Genomic DNA, 21,756 nt, shown 5'->3' on the forward strand with positions numbered 1-21,756 from the left:
CAATGGTCCTAATGAGTTATGCCATTGTAAATTTCACCTATCTTGTGCTGACCCTTACTGGGTAGGTCATTGTAAACATTGTTTTGTCTGTGCTGTCCATTATGATAACTACTATAACCTTGTCTCTGACAACTAATCCTGCCACCTGGTCCTTGTTACCTCTGGGCTCAAGTAAAGCCGTTGAATTTGATTCAACTAATTGAGCAGCAGCATCTCCAAACCTAAGGTCTGGCACAAGGAAAACCACAAGGACAAACTCTTCACGTGTGCTGGTACCCTTCTCACTAGTTTGCTTATTATAGGATTGGTGAAGGGCATATCTTCTGAGCCTTACCATTGTGGAGCAATAGGATTTACACAATGTATCCAATCTAGCATTGCAATTTCCCTATGCTTTAAAATCCCTTCGTCAACACTAAGCCAAGGCATATTAGGCATCTCCAATGCTTTTTTAGCAGGCCATCTTTTGGTAAGCACTTTAACCAAGCATTCAAGAAAACATCTGACCTATTTTGTAACTGTGTGTGCTTCCATATTAAACCTAGAATCACCAATTAGAGGGCCCATGTCCATAAATTTAAAATGATTTCAGTTTATATTCCTTCCACCATTATCCCACACCCTTAAATTTCATTCCCACACTTATTCCCCAAAAGTCTGCTTGAATGAATTAGCAAACTCATTAAGCTCCTTAGTAGTATAGTGCATTTCCTCATGGACTACATTTCTACTTCTTCTGTAGGACCCTGTTTTGCCTTGATTCTGGTTACAGGTCTAGAAGAAACTATTATTGAGCCTTGAAAAATATCAGTATTGTCTTTTGTGGCATTTTCTTCAGTGAAACTCACTGCTGGCTTATCAGACTCTGAGAGATTAATTTCCTCTTGTGGAGAAGGCATTATTTTAAGGGATGGGGCTGAGGGTAGTACTTCCTTCAGTGTGGCAACTGCATGTGAGTCTGAAAATTCAAAATTCTCAACTTCAACAGGGTCCTCCCACACATCACCATCCCAAGTTTAGAATCCCATTCTTGGCCAGTTCATATCCTTACTTTAACTGCTGACACCCTCTGAGGCTGAGACTTGAAATTTTACTGTAATTCATTCTGCCTTATAATGACTGTCTTCAGTTTGGTTCTCTTTCTTTCTTTCTTTCTTTCTTTTTTTTTTTTTTTTGCACATACTTATTTGTGGGAAAATGGTTAATCTAACAGTACTTTTTTTTTCCTTTTTTTATTTTTTAATTTTCTATATTCTTTGTTTACATTTCAAATGCTTTCTCCTTTCCCAGATCCCCCCTTCCCATCAGTTTGATTTTCTAACACTTGAGCATTCACTATGGCTTCAGGAGAGAAGATTCTCTTCAAAGACGCACCTAGCAACTTTTAGATGGTTTACTTGCATCTGGAGCTGTTCACTTATAACACATAACTCCTTCATTTTCTTCATTGTTTTTTTCCTGAGATGCAAAGAGCAACCAGCTGGCAAAACCATATTCTGATATTTTCCACAACTTGTAGAAAGTTTTGTACACCACATGACTTAATTCATCAAGATAATCAAAGGCATTAGCTTGTTTAATCTTTAAATATCGTTTCAATCATGGGTCCTCAATATACTATGAGCTCCAAGGAGCCAGCAAATATGGAGATGATTCAATAGTTGAAGGTACTGGATGAATTATCAAACCATCTCCAGAATTTTATTTAAAGAAGAATGGAACTTAATCATCATTTACAGGACATGATAGGGTATGAAATTTCACATAGGAATAAACATAAACGACAGCTTCATAGAATATGTACAGTTTGTAACTGTTCAAGTATACTTTCACTGTAATAAGTGGTATAATAACAAACCACATTTAAAAATATTTCTTTTTAGAGACAGATTTATGAGAACACAGCATACAGCACATAGCTAACAACTTTGTTCTGTGCTTGGATGTTAGAATATAAAGGTCACAGGAGCTTCATCTTGAATTTGGAAAGTGAAGCCTCCATAATTTTTTTTAAAAATTGTTATTAGAAATATGTTTTATTTACATTTCAAATGTTAACCCCTTTCCAAGTTACCCCCCAGAAACCCCAACCCATCCCCCTCCCTCTGCTCACCTCACTTGAATTTCCTGACTTGCATTCCCTTACTCTGGGCAATCAAGCCTTCACAAGAACAATGGCCTCTCCTCTCAGAAAGTTCAAATGCTACATGTGTAGCTGGAGCCGTGGGTCCCTCTGTGTGTATTCTTTGTTTGGTGGTTTAGTAACTGGGAGATCTGGGTTACAGGTTGGTACATGTGATTGTTACTCCTGTGGGGCAGCAAACTTCTTCAGTCCCTTGGGTCCTCTAACTGCTCCATTGGGGAAATTCTCATTCTATCGGTTGTCTGTGAGCCATTGGTGCTTGATATACTTACCAATAAGGAACAAAATATCCACCCTTTGGTCTTCATCTTGAGCTTCATATGGTCTGTGAGTTGAATCTTGACTATCTGAGTTCTTGACCTAATATCTGCTTATCAGCAAATGCATACCATGTATGTCCTTTTGTGACTCAGTTACCTCATTCAGTATGATAATTTCTAGCTTCATCTATTTGCCTAAAAAATTCATGAATTCAACCTGGCAGTGGTGGTGCACTCCTTTAATCCCAGCACTTGGGTGGTAGAGGCAGGCAGATTTCTGATTTCGAGGCTAGCCTTATCTACAGAATGAGTTCCAAGACAGCCAGGGCTACACAAGGAAACCCTGTCTCAAGAAAAAAAAAAAACAGAAAAAAAGAAAATTTCATGGATTAATTGTTTTTTAATAGAAAAGTAGTGTACCATTATGGAAATGTACTGCATTTTCTGTATCCGTTACTCTGTTGAAGGACATCTAGGTTCTTGGTAGCTTCTGGTTATTATAAATAAGGCTGCAATGAACATAGTGGTGCATGTGTTCTTATTACAAGTTGGAGCATCTTCTGGATATATACCAAGGAGTGATATAACTGGGTCCTCAGTTAGTGCTATGACCAGTTTTCTGAGCATCTGCCAAAATGATTTTCAGAGTGGTTTTACCAGCATGCAATCCCACATGCTATGGAAGAGTGTTACACTTTCTCCCTATTATCTCCAGCGTTTTCTGTCCCTTGAGTTTTTTTTTTCTTGGTCATTCTAACTCCTATGAGGTAGAATCTCAGGTTTTTTTTTTTTTTTTTTTTTTGATTTGCATTTCCCCATTGATTAAGGATTTTGAACTTTTTTTTTTTTTTTTAGGAGAAAAATGTTTTTAAAGAAACATTTCTTTACTAATCCTTAATTTGATAGAGGTCTAGTAACCAGATTATTAAAAGATTCATCAATACACTTCTCCTCCCCTAGTACCCCTCCTGGTAGCAACTTCTCTATTAGTCAGGATTCTCTAGAGTCACAGAACTTATAGGTAGTATCTATATAGTAGTATCACTATCATAGGGGGATTTGTTGGTGGATTACAGTTTGTAGTTCAACTCCAATCAATGGTCAGCAACAGATGTGAATGGAATTCCAAAGATCTAGCAGTTGCTCAGTCCCATAAGGTAATCAGGCAAAGAGGAGGAGAGAGATTCTTCCTTCTTCAAATGTCTCCTAACTCTGCTTCTATTACATTAGGTACTATGGATAAGATTGTAAACTGCCCCCCCAGGCACAGAAGGCCTGCTTGAATCACATTGCCAATCAACCATCAATCAATCATCACCAGTAACATTAATTATGTCTTTATTCATTCTTTTTTCTTGTTTTTATATTTTTATTTTCTATATTCTTTGTTTACATTCCAAATGATTTCTCCTTTCCCGGTTCCCCCCTCCCCATATGTCCCATAAACATTATTCTCTCCATCCAAATTTTCTGACCATTTTTACAACAATAGCTACTCAGTTTAGAGGATTGTTTCAGCATGGGACATCAGCACAGGACCTTCAGACAGACAATTTAGAGTTTATTCCAACTCATAGTTCTGGTGTGCAGTGGGCTGAAGACATCTATAACTCACCAAGTGCTCCACTCAACGTTTCCCCAAACAACAATCACTGCTGGGTAAAGCAGGAGCTACATTGTCTCTGGAAGATGTTTACCTCATGGTTGCAGCCAGAAAAGCAGAGCAAGGAGCAGATGACCATTTCTCAAATGGTCTTGAAGCAGTTTCTCCTCACTGAGCTCTACAAGGATGAGTTTGCTTTGACAGAAAAGTGGAAATCCAGTGGCAGAGACATGAGAAGATTCATGGAGAGTCTGACTGATGAGTGCTTGAAACCTCCTGTCATGGTGAGCACCTGGGTGGCTTAACTGGCAGGAAAGGCAGGATCATTTGGGTTTGGTGAAAATGAGGTGTTTTTGTTTTGTTTTGTTTTTACAAACGAGGTAATATTCCCAAACATAAATATACTGAAAAGATATTATCACCTCACATTACCATGAGTACAGAAGAAAGGAGTCTATCAATTATTTTTGATGGGCATAACTAAATCTAGTTTATTTACATCTCAGCAGACAGACTAAGGAATTGACCTGGGGAAGACATTAAGGACATAGAGGAGATAAAGTGTGTAAGACACATCTTGTTCATGGAGGTAATTACTGTGTATTCATGAGGATTGTGTTTTATTCTGTCCCACACACTTAAAAGAACATTCACAGCACTAGTCTGTGGTCCCTGGAACTGTGTGAAAAACTTGGAATCAACTTGACTAGATGGATTCCCAAATTGGCTTCTGAGAATTAAATGATACTCTGTCTAGAAAACTGAATGGTCAGAATGGTAAAGGTTGGTTATTGAAATAGGGCTGTTACATTTATACAAAAAGTACCATTCCCAGAAGAATTTCCTTGATGAACTGGGCAATGATGAGCTTTCAATTCCAGCACTTGGGAGGCATGCCTTTAATCCCAGTAATTGAAAGTCATGCCTTTAATCCCAGTACTTGGGAGATATGCCTTTAATCTCAGTACTTGGGAGACATGCCTTTAATCTCAGTACTTGGGAGGCAGAGACAGGCAGAGTTCTGTGTTTGAGGCTAGCCTGGTCTACAGAGTGAGTTCCAGGGCAGCCAGGGCAACACAGAGAAACCCTGTCTCAAAAAAATCAGAAGAAGAAACAGACAGAAAAAAAAATTTCCTCGATGAATAATGGTGCTTCAGTCCAAATATTCAAATTTGGATAGACTTACTATAGATTTAATTATGTATGCTGTTTAGATTTCTATTGGTTTAGCTCTTTGGTTCATTTCTTTGTTACTTGCCTGCCTGTATTTGTGATTTGCACTATGCTGTCCTTATGTAATCTTCTTTGGCCTTGGAATCAGAGGAATTACCCTCCATCTGTTTCTCAAGCACTGTGTTAACCATTTTGACCATATCTTGCAAGTTAATGATTATACTGCATTTACCCTTTGAGTTTTATTCTAAGTTTAAAGGTTCATGATTGAAAATACCAAGTACACTGCTCCCATAATTTACAGTCATGTTCCTAAGAGCATGTGTTTGTGCTTCTTTGAGATAAAACTGTTTAAAAAGCTCAGGTAAAAGTAAAACCAATCTAGAAACACTGATGGACACTTTAAGGAAGGCTTATCCTCAAACAATGTGTTGAACAGTTAAAGATGGGCTGAGCTCGCAGGAACATAACTTTGTGTTTCTCTAAGGACAGTGACTCAACATTTGAAAAGACAGTTTCTATACTGAGCTTAGAAATCAGAATGTGTGAGTGCCAAGAAAGCATCATTCGACATAAGGGGTAGACAAATGAGCTGATTGTTAGCCCAGTCTTCCTGTACTAGCAGGTTGTGGGTAGCGGTCTGCAATCCACAAAATCGTGGATAAGGGAACCTGGCTTTGTTTACAGGTCCATGTCTCCATGCAAGGACAGGAAGGCCTCTTTTCTGAAAACATGCCATTAAAAGAAGTCATCAAGCTTTTAAAACAGCAGCAATCAGCCACAAGGCCAACACCAAGTAATGCAAGGATGCCAGTTGACATTACACAAGATATATTGTTGACCAGAGGTTAGTAGGTAAACTGGACAGAAGAGACATGTTCTGGGGGAATCGGTTTTTGGTTATATTTTCATAGATTGTCTTCTCTCCAAAGGACAAGAAAACAGTGAAAATGAATGTGATTCTTCTTGGAATTTTCCTGAAGTAAACACTGGTGATAACTGTACTGGAAATGAGATGAACTCCCTTCTTATTATCCAGAAAGAACAGGACCCTGAGCAGGAATAGAGATGTGTGTTTTTTCAATTCTCTCAGGGTAGAGGAAGAGCAAGTCAAGGCAACTCCAGTCATCATGTAAAGTTCCTGGGTGCTCCTACTACTGTTGATGTCTCCATGGAGCCAGAATCAATGGATTTATTCAGAACAGCCAACTCTGTAGACAGGAAAGATTGGAATACCCAAAACATAATCCACACATCAAATGAGGTACAAGAAGAAAGGAGGAGTGGCCCCTGGTTCTGGAAAGACTCAGTGAAACAGTATTCAGCAAAACCAGAACGGGGAAGTGGGAAGGGGTGGGTGGGAGGACAGGGGAAGAGAAGGGGGTTTGCGGGACTTTCGGGGAGTGGGGGGGGGCTAGAAAAGGGGAAATCATTTGAAATGTAAATAAATTATATCGAATAAAAAAAAAAAGAAAGTAATCAAGAAAGATACTATGGGGATCCCAAACCCTACACCTGTGAACAATGTCCTAGAAAGTTCAAATATGCCTGTCATCTTTCATCCTACTTGAGAACTCACCTGAATAAGAGGGCATTGTCCTCTGACACCTGTGGGAAAATATTCAAAGGAGTCTCTGACCTCTAAATTCATGAGATCATACACATGCCAGAGAAGCCTTTCCTATGCAGCACATGCAAAAGGTCCTTCAGCCACAAGATGAACCTGAAGGCTCATGAGAGGATTCACACAGGAGAAAAGCCTTATGCCTGTTCCCTATGTACCCTTAGCTTCCGCCAATCATCCACTTACCACCACATGAGGAATTACCACAAATCTGACTGAACTATATAACATTCTCAACAGAGACTGGTAGGGCTTCAGCTTCAGTGTGTCATCTGCAAACAGAAAAGAATATAGCAACTAAATTGTACTTACCCAATGAAGATACAACATGCAATTTGTGGATTGTCACTATATGTATGTGTTTGTGCATACACACACACACACACACACATACACACACATATATATTCAATATATGTATATATATTGAGTATCGTTTTCATTTACATTGCCTATGGTAAAACCTTTCTCGATTTTTCCCACCCCCAAAGACCCCCAACCACTCCTCCTACTCCCTGCTTCCACATATATGCCCCTCTACCCAACACACTCCCACCTCCCTCCCTCACGTTCCTTTTGTTGGGACCTTTATTGTGCCTTTTCCTGACCAAGGACCACTCCTACCACTGATGCCCAAGAAGGCCTCCTTCTGCCACAGTTTTTGCTAGAACTATGTGTTCCCCTTCGTTGATGGTTAAGTCCCTGTGAGTCTTGGAGCTTCAGTGTGGCAGAAGTCATTGTTCTGCCCATGGGGCTATAAATACCTTTCTGCTTCTCCGGACCATCCTCCAGCACCTGCATTGGGGACCCCACCCCCAGTCCAATAGTTGGTTTTTAGATTCTGCCTCTGTATTTGTAAGGTTCTGGCAGGGCCCTTCAGGAGACAACCATGGCATGCTTCTTTTGGTATATGCTTCTTGTGGTAGTGTTGGTGTTTGGTGACTGTTTATAGGATGAATCCCCAAGTAGGGCAGTCTCTGTGTGACCTTCACTTAAATCTCTGCTCCACACATTGTCTCCCTTATTGCTCCTGTGAGTATTTTGTTCCCTTTCTCGGAGAAACCAAAAATTGATTGGTTAACTTCTTTTGGGTTTGATGAAAGAAGTTTACTATCTTGCTTTTTCCAGGGTGAAGTTTCCCTCCTTGTATTGCTGTTTTCCTCCTATTATCCTTTGTAGGGCTGGATTTGTGGATAGATATTGGGTAAACTTGGTTTTGTCATGTAATATCTTAGTTTCTCCATCTATGGTGATTGAAAGTTTTGCTGGGTATAGTAGTTTTGGCTGGCATTTGTGTTCTCTTAGAGTCTGCATGAGATCTGCCCAAGATTACTAGCTTTCATAGTCTCAGGTGAGAAGTCTGGTGTGATTCTAATAGGTCTTCCTTTATATGTTACTTGGCCTATTTCTCTTACTGCCTTTAATATTCTTTCTTTGTTTAGTACATTTAGTGTTTTGATTATTATGTGACGGGAGATATTTCTGTTCTGGTCCAGTCTGTTTGGAGTTCTGTAGGCTTCTTGTATATTCATGGGCATCTCTCTCTTTAGGTTAGGGAAGTTTTCTTCCATAAATTTATTGAAGATATTTGCTGGCCCTTTAAGTTGTAAATTTTCACTCTCATCTATGCCTATAATCCTTAGGTTTGGTCTTCTCATTGTGTCCTGGATTTCCTGGATGTTTTGGGATACAAGATTTTTGCATTTTGCATTTTCTTTAACTGTTGAGTCCATGGTATCTTGAGTTTTCTTAGTTGTTTCTACTTCTGATTTTAGATTCTGGATGGTTTTGCTTAGCTCCTTTACTTGCTTGTTTGTGCTTTCCTCTAATTCTTTAAGAGATTTTTGTGTTTCCTCTTTCATGACCTCAGCCTGTTGACTAAAGTTCTCCTGCATTTCTTTAAGTGATTTTTGGGTTTCCTCCTTATTGGCTTTTGTATTCTCCTGAATTTCTTTCAATGATTTTTGTGTTTCCCTTGTAAGAGCTTCTAACATTTCATCCATTTTCTCCTGAATTTCTTTAAGTATGTCCTTCATGTTTTCCTCTACCAGCATCATGACCGGTGATTTTAAATCCAAACTTGTTTTTCTGGTGCGATGGGGTATCCAGGACATGCTGTTAAAGGAGAATTCGATTCAGATGCTGCCATATTGCCTAGATTTCTGTTAGTGATGTTCCTGCATTTGCCTTTTGCCATCTAGTTCTCACTGGTGTTAGTTGGTCTTATCAATGCTGGACTCACCAGTGCAAGCTGCCTCTTCCCAGGTGGCCTCTGGTGCACAGCTGACCTCCTGCACTGCCTGGAGACAGGGTGCTGTCGGCCAGGCTGTTCATATCCAAAAGCAGATACCTAAAGGCTCCTGCCGGGGCCTGCTGGACTCACCAGAGCACACTGACTCCTACCAGCCAGTGCCCTTTGTCCTCTTGCAGGACCTGGAGATGTGGTGTTGCAGCCCAGGCTGTTCTGGATCCTGTAGCAGAGATCTGAAGGCTCCTGCCAGAGGCCTCAGGACTGGAACCTAATCTCCATGCCACCGGAGCAAGCTGTGTGCTCCCAGTCTTCCTCCAGGTGCACACCAGGCCTCTTGCACTTCCTGGAGACCTAGTACTCTGGCCCAGGCTGTTCAGATCCCAAAGCAGACACCAGAAGGCTCCTGCCAGGGCCTGCTGGACTCACCAGAGCACACTGACTCCTCCCAGCCGGCCTCCGGGGTGCCCCTCTGGCCTGTTGTAGCTAGTATAAACTCTTATAGTAGGATCTGATGATTTTTTGAATTTCCACAGTTTCTGTTGTTATGCCTCCCTTTTCATTTCTGATTTTATTAATTTGGATCCTGTCTCTGTGCCCTCTGGTTAGTCTGCCTAGGGGTTTATCTATCCTGTTGATTTTTTTTTGAAGGAGCTAGGTCCTTGTTTTGTTGATTCTTTGTATAGTTCTTTATTTATGGTTTATTTTTTATTCGATATATTTTCTATTTACATTTCAAATGATTTCCCTGAAAGTCCCAGAAGCCCTCTTCCCTCCCCCTGTTCCCCTATCCATCCCTTCGCACTTCCTTGTTCTGGTGATGCCCTACACTGAGATAAAGTGTGGAGCAGATACTCAAGGAAGGAGAATCCTGAGACTGCCCCTTCTAAGGATCCATACCATAGAGAGTTACAAAACCAAGACACTGTTGTAGATGCCAACAGGTGCTTGCTAGCAGGAGCCTAATATATGGGGAGTTTCAGGGAGGCTCTGCCAGTTCATGACAAATACAGAAGGAGACACTCTTAGCCAACCATTGAACTGGGCACAGGGTCCCCAATGGAGGCACATTAGAAAGGACCCAGGAAACTATTGGGTTTGCAGCACGATAGGAGGAAAAATTTGAACCACCCACTACCCCCATAACACTCAGGGACTAAATCATCACACAAAGAGTGCACAAAGAGGGACCCAAGAGTGCAGATGCATATGTAGCAGAAGATGGACTTGTTAGACATCAATGGGAGGAGGGGCCCCTGCTACTGAGAGGGATGGATGCCCCAATATGGGGGAGTGCAGGGCAGGGATGTTTGGGTGGATTATTAGGCAAGGAGAGAGGGGAAGAGTTAGGGTATTTTCTGGTGGGGGAGGGTGAGCCAGGAAGGGGGAAAACATCTGAAATATGAATAGAGAGTATATCTAATAAAAAAATAAAAGATTCCTACAGTGGGCATGGACTGAACAGTAGCACAAGGATGAAGTCACAGCATGAAGATTGTAGAACCGCAAGCACCAGCATTTCATGTGAGGAGCAAGCCACAAGACACTTGTGGTATGTCTTCTGGGTTAAGTAATTCTCTTTCTGCTTACAAACTGATCACTTCCTCCTCAAAGAGGTTTTCTTAGTCTTTGTCTAAAATAAAGTCACAGACCTAGTGCCATGGCTTAGACATACCTATTGTTATTACTTGAAATTGTTTTAATTCTAGACGATCTCACTAAATTGGCCAGGTTGGCTTTGAACTGAACTTATCCTGCCTGAGCCTCCTGAATATTTAAGGTTGTATGCATGGGTTACCAGGCCTGGCTTCAGAACCATCAAACAACAAGGCACACAGTACAGGAGGATTTGGCAACTTGGTGAGACTGACAATCTATGTAAAATATAGACTGGAGTGTGTGCATGCATGTGTATGTATGTGTGTATGTTTGCGTGAGTTCCTCTGTGTGTGTGTGTGTGTGTGTGTGTGTGTGTGTGGTGTCAGGAATCTGCCCAAATACAGGGCATATCCGAAGATGATAAACTGAATGATCTATAAAAAAACCTCAGTTCTACACAAATATCACCTCACCTTTTATATCAACTCCCCTTCATTTATTGGTTATTGTATGTGTGTGTGAGCATGGGTGTGCCTCTGTCCATGTGCAGAAGTGTGGGGACTGAATATGCTACCCAAAACCCTGATACAAGCTGGGCATACTTTAGTGAGTCTGTGTTTGGGGAGCTGGACAAAGGAGGATCACTGTATTTCATATACCAGCCAGTCAAGCCAATTCAATGTGTTTCATGTTCACTTCAGAGACATAGCCTCTCCAAAAATGAGATGGAGAGCAATAGAGGGAATCACCAGATGTGGGCCCCTGACCTCTACACATATCACTCATGTAAGACCAAAATTTTCATCCAATCCAAATACTCAAGCAAGAAGACCGATAGTATATTAAACAGTTTTATTTATTGTCACTTCATAAAAGAGAAAATAAACAAAGCACATGCAGTAACAAATTGAGACTGGAGAGCTTCCCGAAGAAACATGTAGGAATAAAAACAGACAGGGCCCAGAAAGCCATCAGAGAACAGGGAGGCAGGATCATATGAGAATGTTCCTTGACCCAAGGGTGCTTCAGGACATGGGCCAGGCTCAGCCTCTCTGAGGGATTGTACCTAAGAAGCTTGGAGATCAAGTCCTGGGCTCCTGCAGGCAGTGATGAAGGAAACTTGTATTCCACCTAATGTAGCAGGGGAAGAATGATAGAATCTAGTTATTCTCTTTGGCTAATCTCCTCTCTGTTTTATAAGTCTTCTCATGGCACCCTTTTGGCCATTAGCATATAATCTGCAGTACAAATTGCATTTCCCAAAGTCCATTCAGGAGTCATCATTGTATGGCTTCCAGGTGAATGGTGTATGTGTGTGTGTGTTTGTGTGTGTGTGTGTGTTTCATCATACCTTGTGAATGCATCTGTACGTCTCGCTGGAGGTGTTGCTTACCCACCAGTACCTCATAGCAGAGCACCCCAATGACCACAGATCAACCGTCTCATTGTAATTTCTCCTCTCTATCATTTCTGGAGGAAATAGTCCAGAGTCACGCACATTTTTTTTTTCTCCTTGAGCAGAACACAAAAAGGAGCACTGTGCATAAGCTCAGGAGGCAAATCTTCCATGTTCAGCATCCCAGGAAATGGGAGACAAGGGACTTCTAGTAGAGTCCCTACCTGTGCATGGCTGAGGCATGGGGAGGGGAGAACTGTTCACAAACACCAACTGTTAATATGGTTGAAGATTGAGAGGGGCTGTAGGAGGTGAGTCAGGAGCTAAAGCACTTGAAGAGGGAATTCCTAAGAACCTGAGTTCTATCTCCCAAAACCCACATAAAACCAGGTGCGTGTCTATAGTCCTAGAACTCCTACAGTGAGATGGGAGGCAGAGGAGAATCACAGAATGCCTTTAGACCAGCTAGCCAAATATGAAGCAGCAAACAGAAGACCCTGTCTCAAATAAGGTAGAAGATGAAGGATTGTCTTGATGTTGTCCTCTGACATGATGCCACCCCCCAAGACACAACATGGCACATGTGTGCCTGTACTCACACATGAGAACAAACACAGATTTTTGTTTTTGTTTAACAGTCAGAAAAAGCAGATAGATATAATAGTAGCTCATATCACTTAATTCTGGCATATGGGAAGGTTGCAACAGGAAGAGCATTGTGTGTTTGAGGCTAGAATGAACCCCCAGTCAGTCAAACAGAGCAGGACTGCATAGATGACTCAGTGCTTGAAAGTACTGGCTGTTCTTCTAAAAGACCCTGGATGGATTTTGCAGAATCCATGTGGCTGCTTACAACCATCTGATGCCCTCTTCTGGCTTCCAAGAGAACAAGGCATGAAAAATGGTGCACATTTCCATCATGCAGGCCAAACATCCATATAAGATAAAAATTAAAAAAAAATAACTAGCTCAGATGAAGTAAATTCCGTAAGGAAAGGTATGTTAAGCCCATGTTTAAAATTACTCAGTCAGGGGTAACTTATCACTTGAAGCATATCATCACAGAATTGCTGTAAGTTTAAAGCCAGCCTGCTAGTCTACAGAGTCAATGAGTGAGGAAGATTTATTAATGTACACCATAATGGCATGTGTTTCATGAGGAACCATGACAGGGTCACTGACATGGAGAAATTCCATCTTGGGCTGCTTGCTAATTTTACATGAAATCTTACTGGCAAAGGCAAACCCTGATAAATACTAGGAAACAAAAGCTCTCTCTCTCTCTCTCTCTCTCTCTCTCTCTCTCTCTCTCTCTCTCTCTCTAGCTGTGTGTGTGTGTGTGTGTGTGTGTATGCCCACAGACACACCCTAACAGAGACAAAGGAGGATATTCGGTGTCTATTAAGATTTCCACTATATTTCTTTAAGGCAAGGTCTCAGGGAACCTAACCCAGTTATTTCTGCTAGATTGACTGCTCAGCTTATAGGATCTTCCCCATAGATATGGACAGATTTTGCAGGTGTTTTTCCATCTAGAGTCAGGTTTTCTTGCTCACAACAGAACTGCTCTTATCTACTGAGTTAATCACCTCAAACACTTAATTATTTGAATCTGCAGGTACATTTTAAATGTGTATATTTGGAAATGGTGCTTGTTAATCTTAAGACCCAGTTTGTTTATGAGTATTCAATGTGAGATGAATTCACTTGGGAAATTCCTCACTAGTGTGAGGGTCCCACCCCCATCCCATCCAACCTACCTGACAGAGGGGGCATGCACAGACCACCCCAAGTCTGTGATCTTCACCTTACCCCTGAGGCCCTGCAGGAGATTCTCTGGCTTGATGTCCCTGTGAATCATCTTGTTCTCATGGCAATAGGTCAAGGCATCTGACAACTCCTCTATTATCTGTGTGAACCAAAGCGATCTGGTCAGGAGGAAACTTTCAGTTTCCCTGTGAGGTAGAATAGACATTATTAATGTTATGACTGCCATAGAATCTCATTTTTTTACAATAATTTCAGCCTGGGCTATCTAGGAAGATTTCATCTATCTCAGAACAAAAAAAGAGATGAAGGCTAGCAAGATGTCTTGGTGTGTAAGAGGGCTTGCTGTACAAGCCAGGTGTCCTGAGTTTCATCCCTGTAAGCCACACAAAGGTGAAAGGAGTCCTCCCCAAGTTATCTCATGGAGTCTGTATGTGCATACTATGTCCTGCATGCTCCCCCATCCCACATCCTACACTTCTCCTCAAAATGGTAAATCAAGAAGAGATGGGAAGGGTATATTGGCAGCCTCAATCAGTAACAGCCACCATTTAGTACTTCCTTGCTCCCAGAGCTCCCCTCACCGTGGCTGTATGCTGTTGGGTCAACTTCTGGTTTCTCTGAAGCTCATTATAGAGCTCACCTCCCTGAGCATATTCCATAATTAATTACATCCAACTATCATTGTGGATGTAGTTGTACAGGCGAAGGATATTTGGTGTCTGAAGGAGGAAGGAAGGCAGAGTCAAGGTAGGCAAGTTGGCACAGCAAACAGAGACATTTGTTGCCAAGCATGCTAACCCGAATTTCATTCCCAGACTCTGTATGTGAAAGGAAAGAACTAATTCCTGCAAGTAGTCCTCCACATGTGTGCTGTGACTCACATGTATCCCATGTTACACAACACCTTGTAACTTAAAATAAAATAAAAAAATAGCTGATCAGTTCAAAACTTTAATCTCAGTACTCCAAAGGCAGATGCAGACAAATCTGGGAGTTCAACAGCAGCCTACCAGATCTACAGATTGAATTCCAAGAGAGCCAGGCTTATACAGAGAAACCCCGTCCCCAAATAACCAAAACCAAAACTAAAATAAATAAACAAATAAGTAGATATAAAATAAAAGTGATTACCTTTAAGGCAGAGTCTCACTGTGTAACCCTGACTGTCCTGGAATTCACCAGGTGGGCCTCAAATTCAGTGATGTACTTGTCTCACTTTCCCAGGTGCTCAGGACAAATGAAAGACTTTTTCAAATAGGAGATGTGAATCATCTGAGGAGCAAAACGGGAGGTTGGCTTCTGATCTGCACATGTGTAGACACTTGAAACTGGTATGTTCCAAACCAGGAGAGGGGTCAGGGCAGCAAAAGGGAAGCAAGGTTTGGAAAAGGTCAGCTCTGAGTTCCACATATTCCACACTTACTGTAAGTGTGTCTGGATCTCCACTTCCCTGAGAATTTGTTCTCCAATCCCTCCTTCATTATCTCAGACTTGAAGAGGACTTTGAGGGCCAAAATGAAGTTGTAGGGAAGAACATGGAATAAAAAGGAAAAAGGGAGAAGGAGAAAAAGGACTGCAATGGAGGGAGAGATGAAGTGAGAGACCAGGGAAAGAAGACAGACGTGGGTTGAGAGAGGAGAAGAAAGAGAAGAGTAGAGAGAGAAGAGGAGTGGAAAAAGAGAGGAGAAGAGAGAGAGGAGGGATAGGAGAGACGAGGGAGAGAGGGAAAAGGATGGTGGGGCAGAGAGAGCGAAGGTTTCACTAAAGCTTTCACTGTGTGTGAGAACAAACACTCACACATGCAAACCATCTGCAGACCTCACTGACTTTTAACTATCCCCATATTGCTGCCTTTTCCTCCTCCTTGCAAAGATATCACATATGTGCCACCTTCTTGAGCTTGGTCTCGGCTTTCATATCTCTTACTTGTATGGGAAGCCCAAGCCACAGTGTTGACTCTCTTCCTTGAACTGTATAAAGAGGTGAGGACAAGTTGAAGTCCTGCTAGCTGCTCAGATCCTGGAAAATGGTAGGCATCTAAAGCTCTGACTGTGGCCTCCCCAACCACCCAGAATGTCCCACCCACCCCAGGAAAGCTGTGACCCAGACATTGGTAATTCGCTAGCACAGATGCACTCAAGAGGTTTCCAGATTGAACTTTGGCAGAGACTAGTAGGTACCAGCTGATAACCATTGGTTATCATTCTGATGTCATAGTCTTGGCCAATAGGCATGCCTGAGAAGGTAGAGCTTCCAAGTTCCCAGAATACCTGCCTGGGATGTTAGGGGCAGGTCCAGAGTAGGACACTGGAAGCCTAAAATCTCTAGCAAGGTTGGTAGAATTTGCTGAGGTCAGCAGCTGGAGTGCTAGGTGTTCTTGCACGTAGAAAAGATCATCAGTCAACCTGGAACACCCCGTTGTAAGAGACAGTAAATATGTGTCTCTTGTATCAAGTATGATAAAATTTATGTTCATTAGAATAAGGAATTAAAATCTTTAAAAAATCCTGCACATGCCTTTAATCTCAGCACTCAGGAGGCAAGCAGCATCTCTCAGTTTGAGGCTAGCCTGATCTAAAAGAGTAATTCCAGCACAGCCAAATCTACACAGAGAAATCCTGTCTTGAAGAACAAACTATTGGGAAATGAAAACCCAAAACAATCCAAGCCAAGAAGGTTCTCTATTTGAATTAGGCAGCAAAACCTGACCAGTGGGGGACTACTGCAGACCAAAACTCAGCCACGGGATAACCAGGATTCTTTGGTCCAGGAAGGCATGGGTCTGCTGAAATGACACACAGACACTGAGGTTGTTTTTGGGTCTGAGTGTGTGTTTTGTTTTGAGGCTTGAGCCTTTAAGCATGAGGGTTTTACATTTGCATATCAAAAGATGTATCCAGTAAAGCAGGCCCAAGGAACAATTACTATAACCATTAGGCACAAAGTAGTATAAAATAAAACAGGTAAAATGTTTTTTCCATGTAACAAATTTAGAAGCTTGAACACAGGCAACGACAATTTTCTTGATATAAACTTTTAAAGATATTTTAAAGGATATTTTTGTCAAACTCCCAGAGTCTAAATGAGTCTTCGTGAGTATTAAGTATGAACTGAATCCTGAATCACACCTGGATAAGTTAAGAATACTGTTTTGGCCAAAGGAACTGCATCCTGAACCATACTTAGATAAGTTAAGAATGTTGTTTTAGCCAAAGACTCCCTAGGTGGGATCTGTAAGACAAAAACAGTTCTTCACAAGCTTCCATTGAGGCAAATCACACCTAGATGAGTTAAGAATGTTGTTTTGGCCAAAGACTCCCAAGGTGGGGTGTGCAAGTATCTTTAAGAGATCTTTCTATCCAGGTGAGCCAGGGTAGAGACAGCCTGTCTGCTTAACAAACAAAGTCAGCTGTTAATGGTGGAATAGGATTAACTTGTCTGCAGATGTCCCTGAGGTACACAATTCAGTTGCAAATTAGCAACTTAAAAGACAGACCACCAGGCCTCTGTGGTTGGGAAGGTAGTCTTGAGCTTTGCACCAACTCAAATGTAAATTCTTATTAATTTGCCCAACACTCACTTGTTTGGAAAGGACATTGTATGAGGTTCTTCAAATGTAAATATCTTCTAATCTGAGCCTATGCCCAAATCCTCCCATCCTGCAAGGACATAGTATGAGGGTTGAATAACAAAAGGAACCTGTAATTTTAGGGTTCCTGGAAATTCTACTGCCTGCTATTAATGCTTCTTATACCATATATGGAGCCCTACTTCATATATATCCTGTTGGGAGGTAAGTATAATTACATAAACGACTGGAGCAAAGCGTTGCATAATTTTATGGCTAGTGTGTCTTACTACAAGATGGATTCTTTTATATCTTAATTTGCTTGGTTTTTCTTAGTTTCAGCTACTAGGAAGGAGGAGAGTTTAGAAGTAAAGTAAATTGCCAAGTGAGATTTTTGGCTTCTGAATAGCCTGTTCTGGAGGGCCCTAGGAGACATTTCTCACCTCAGTCTGTAAAATTTTGTTTTACAGATTTCAATTGGGCCATTGTGGCAGGGGACAGCAACATGGATGTGGGAGCTGACTGCTTTTGGGGACATTCATAAGTAGATGACAACAGCCTATTGTTCTCAGGCCTTTACAGAGTGATCAGGGCCACAGAACTTGGGAGCTAAACTTTGACCCGACACCAGAATATCACATAAAGAATTTAAGCCTGAAACCATAAACATCTGTGCCAAGTTAAAGTTCCATATTCCCACACATCAGGATTTGGCAGATCCAGCACGGCATTGTTCCTGCCACTGAGACAAGACTAGTAGACACTCCTGGTCAACTAACTAGACTGTCCTCCTTGTTAACTAATATTAATGATGCCATGCTAATCAGAGACTGCACCATTCTGGGAGGGGAGGAGGTGGAGCTAATGTCTTCTCAAAATGGCAAATTCTGGAACCTTCAGGGCATCTCTTAAGGCTGTTAAATATAGTATTGGAGCCTCCTGGCCCAGAAATGGTAGTGGTGGATGCACAGAATAGGACTGTGTTGATGACTTTGAAGTCTGAGGGTCTCAATGCTTTCTAGCTTTCTTAACTGTACTGAAATCTGGTGAAACTTCTGAAGAGTCCTCCAAACTTTCTTGCCCTTTCTGAGGGTAAAAGACTACTGGGTTAGGTGATTAACACCCATAGCCTAACAGGGGAGTGTTAAGCAATGTGACCTTTATTCTATCTCAGCAGGAACTGCTGGGCTCTAACCTTCAGCCTGCTAGTCAGAAGTCCTAGGAAGAAAAAGGGACAGTTAGAGCAGTGGTTATTGTTTATTACTAAGTTGTAAAAAGTTTCCTATGAAAGCTATCTAAGAGGGAAAAGCAGAAAGATCCCAAGTGGATAAAGGGAAATATTCTTCTAGGTGGGGAAAGGTAAGGAGATACGGAAAGGGAGAGACAGAGAGACAGGGCGACAGAGAGAGACTTTCTCTTTTGTCTTCAGTATTTAAACATGTTTCTGAATACAGGATCACATGTTACGAAGTTCATCACAAGTTCACACAAAAATCATATTATAAATTGAAATAAAAGTTACAAAAGAGAATGTTTACATGCACATCCTTTGGGAGCTATTATCTAGCTAAACATTCATCACCTGTCTGAGCTCTACAGTGCCATCGAAAGTTTAAAACTGACTGGTGTGAGGTGAAATCTCAGGGTTGTTTTGATTTGCATTTCTCTAATGGCTAAAGATGCTGAACGTTTCTTAAGGTGCATCTCTGACATTCAAAGTTCTTCAGGTGAAAATTCTTTGTTTAGCCCGGTACCCCATTTGTAATAGACTCTCTAGAGTCTACCTTTTTGAGTTCTTTATATATATATATTGGATATAAGCCCTCTGTCAGATGTAGGATTGGTGAATATACTTTCCCAATTTGTTGTTTGCCATTTTGTCCTTTTGACAGTGTCCTTTGCCTTACAGAAACTTTGTAATTTTATGAGGTCCCAGTTGTCAGTTCTTGATCTTAGAGTATAAGCTATTGGTGTTCTCTTCCAGAACTTTTCCCCTGTGCTGATATACTCCAGGTTCTTCTCCACCTCTTTTCTTGGCCACATATCAGGACAGAATGGTACAGATTGCTACAATTACCCAGGAGCTCAACCATCTGAACTACTATGACTCCCACAATGTCAACACACTGTGCTAGAAGATCTGGGACCAGTGGGATAAATGGGGCTCTTGACACACAGGCACAAGGAAGCTTTAGAAAAAAAAAACAGAGAAACAGGGTCCAGGCAGCCTTAGCATAGGCCTTTAATCCCAGCAATTAGGAAGCAGAGACAGATAGATTCCTGAATTCAAGGCCAGCCTAGCCTCCAGTAGGAGTTCCGGGACAGCCAGGGCTGTCAGGGCTGACAGAGAAATCGTGTTTTGAGAAAAGAAAGAAAGAAAGAAAGAAAGAAAGAAAGAAAGAAAGAAAGAAAGAAAGAAAGAAAGAAAAAGTTTAAGACCTTTAACCAGCTACATTTGGAGTATGCCAAGTGGGCCACACCCTTCAACAACTGGATGGAGAGTGCCATGGAGGACCTGCAGGACTTGTTCCTTGTCCATACCATCGAGGAGATTGAAGGCCTGATCTCAGACCATGACCAGTTCAAGACCACTCTGTCAGCTGCTGACAGGGAGTGTGAGGCCATCCTGGCCATCCAAAAGGAGGCCCAAAGGATTTCTGAGAGCAATCACATCAAGTTGTTGGGCAGCATCCCCTACACCACCTTTATCCCAAATCATTAACTCCAAGTGGGAGAAGGTGTAGCAAAAGGTGTCAAATGGGGGCCATGAACTCCTGGAGGAGCAGAGCAAGCAGCAATGCAATGAGCACCTTTGCTGACAATTTGCAGCCAAGCCAATAAGGTCGGGCCCTGGATCCAGACCAAGTGGGAGGACATTGGGTGCATGAACAGGACTCTGGAAGACCAGCTGAGTCACATGAACCAGAATGAGCGCAGCATTTGGATTACAAGCCCACTCTGGACCTGCTGGAGTAGTGGCAACATCTCATCCAGGAGGCCCTCATCTTTGAGAACAAGCACACAAACTATACAATGGAGCATATTCATGTGGGCTGAGAGCAGCTGCTCACCACCATTGCCTGCACCATCAACAAGGTGGAAAACGAGATCCTCACCGGAGATGTCAAGGGTATCAGGCAGGAACAGATGCAGGAGTTCCTGATACCCTTCAAGCACTTTGACAAGTACCATGGTGGGGTACTGGGCCCTGAGGAATTCAAGGCCTGCCTCATCAACCTGGTCTACAATGTGGAGAATGACTGACATGGTAACACCGAGTTCAACAGAATCATGAGTGTGTTCGACCAAAACCATAGTGGCCTTGTGAATTTCCAAACCTTCACTGACTTCATGTTGATGGAGAACAGACACACACACACAGCTGATCAGGTCATTTCCCCCTTCAAGGTCCTAGAAGGGGACAAGAAATTCATCACTGCTGAGGAAATGTGGAGAGTGCTGCCTCCACACACACATCAGGCTGTGTACTGCATCATCCACATGGTGCCCTACCAGGGCCTTAAAGCTGCTCCTGGCACCGTTGACTACAAGTCCTTCTCCACAGCCCTCTATAAGGACAGCAACCTGTGAGCCCTCAGCCACTCTGAACAGAGACTACCTTGGCCTCCCAGATGGTTTGAGGAAACTTACCTCCACCTTGACTCTGTATCTTTGCAAAGAACTCCTTATGGTAATTCTAGGGAGTCAGGCAAGGAGGGGCTATGCAGATCTCTCTTTCCCGGTCCTGTAGGGGAGGGATGCTTGGCCATCAGCTTTTCTGGTCTGCTAAATATATATATCGTGTTGTGGTTTTTTAGCCTATAAGGAAGACACAATGGACCCCTGTGCCCCAGAGATACCTTTCTAAACCCAGGTCCCCTCTGTCCCTTAGGCCCCTTCAAAGCCTCTCACATCCAGGCCACAGCTCCTAGAGCCTTGTCCAGGAATCACTTGCCCTGAGAAGTCCAGCATACAGTACCTCTCTCCCCTGGACTAGGTTCTAGTGGCTCCTTCCACCTCCCTGCCTCTGTGTGATCACCAGGATCAGAGTACCTGCAGTTAGCCCCAGCCTACCTGGCCTTGTTTCATCTGGCTTCTTGTAGCCGCCTGTGGCCACATGCGAACCGGGGACCTGGAAGAGAGTTCTGGGGATGTACGGGAAGGGGACGAAAGAGAGATGAGTCAAGACGACAGTTGCCGATAGAGACTGACTTTACTATTATTTAGCCAATATATATAGTCTTTAGAAAACCAACCTACCCCCCAAATGGCCGAGAATTCCTTGGATGATCTTCTCAGATGGTTGCCTGCATCCAGTCAAGCAGGTTTCTGCTGGTCTCCAGGTGAGACTGCCCTGAGGCAGCCCTTGGTA

The 21,756-nt window shown here is 42.3% G+C and overlaps 2 protein-coding genes and 2 pseudogenes across 2 annotated transcripts in view; 3 read left to right on the forward strand and 1 right to left on the reverse strand.

Annotated features, from left to right (window-relative positions):
- Nucleotides 1-21,756, forward strand: part of LOC127670388 (zinc finger protein 431-like) — a 553,459-nt gene that overhangs the window by 73,237 nt on the left and 458,466 nt on the right. The window lies entirely within an intron of this gene.
- Nucleotides 3,838-7,022, forward strand: Zscan4 (zinc finger and SCAN domain containing 4). The gene is given in 4 exon segments (XM_052181560.1): nucleotides 3,838-4,290; nucleotides 5,867-6,026; nucleotides 6,112-6,392; nucleotides 6,657-7,022. Coding segments are annotated over 4 exon segments (1,260 nt in total).
- The window catches only part of LOC127684693 (aurora kinase C-like), a 41,560-nt pseudogene continuing 26,875 nt past the window's right edge, over nucleotides 7,072-21,756 (reverse strand).
- LOC127684703 (alpha-actinin-4-like) lies at nucleotides 17,576-20,975 on the forward strand (annotated as a pseudogene).

This window comes from Apodemus sylvaticus, chromosome 1 (assembly GCF_947179515.1).
Source record: "Apodemus sylvaticus chromosome 1, mApoSyl1.1, whole genome shotgun sequence".
Lineage (NCBI taxonomy): Eukaryota > Metazoa > Chordata > Mammalia > Rodentia > Muridae > Apodemus > Apodemus sylvaticus.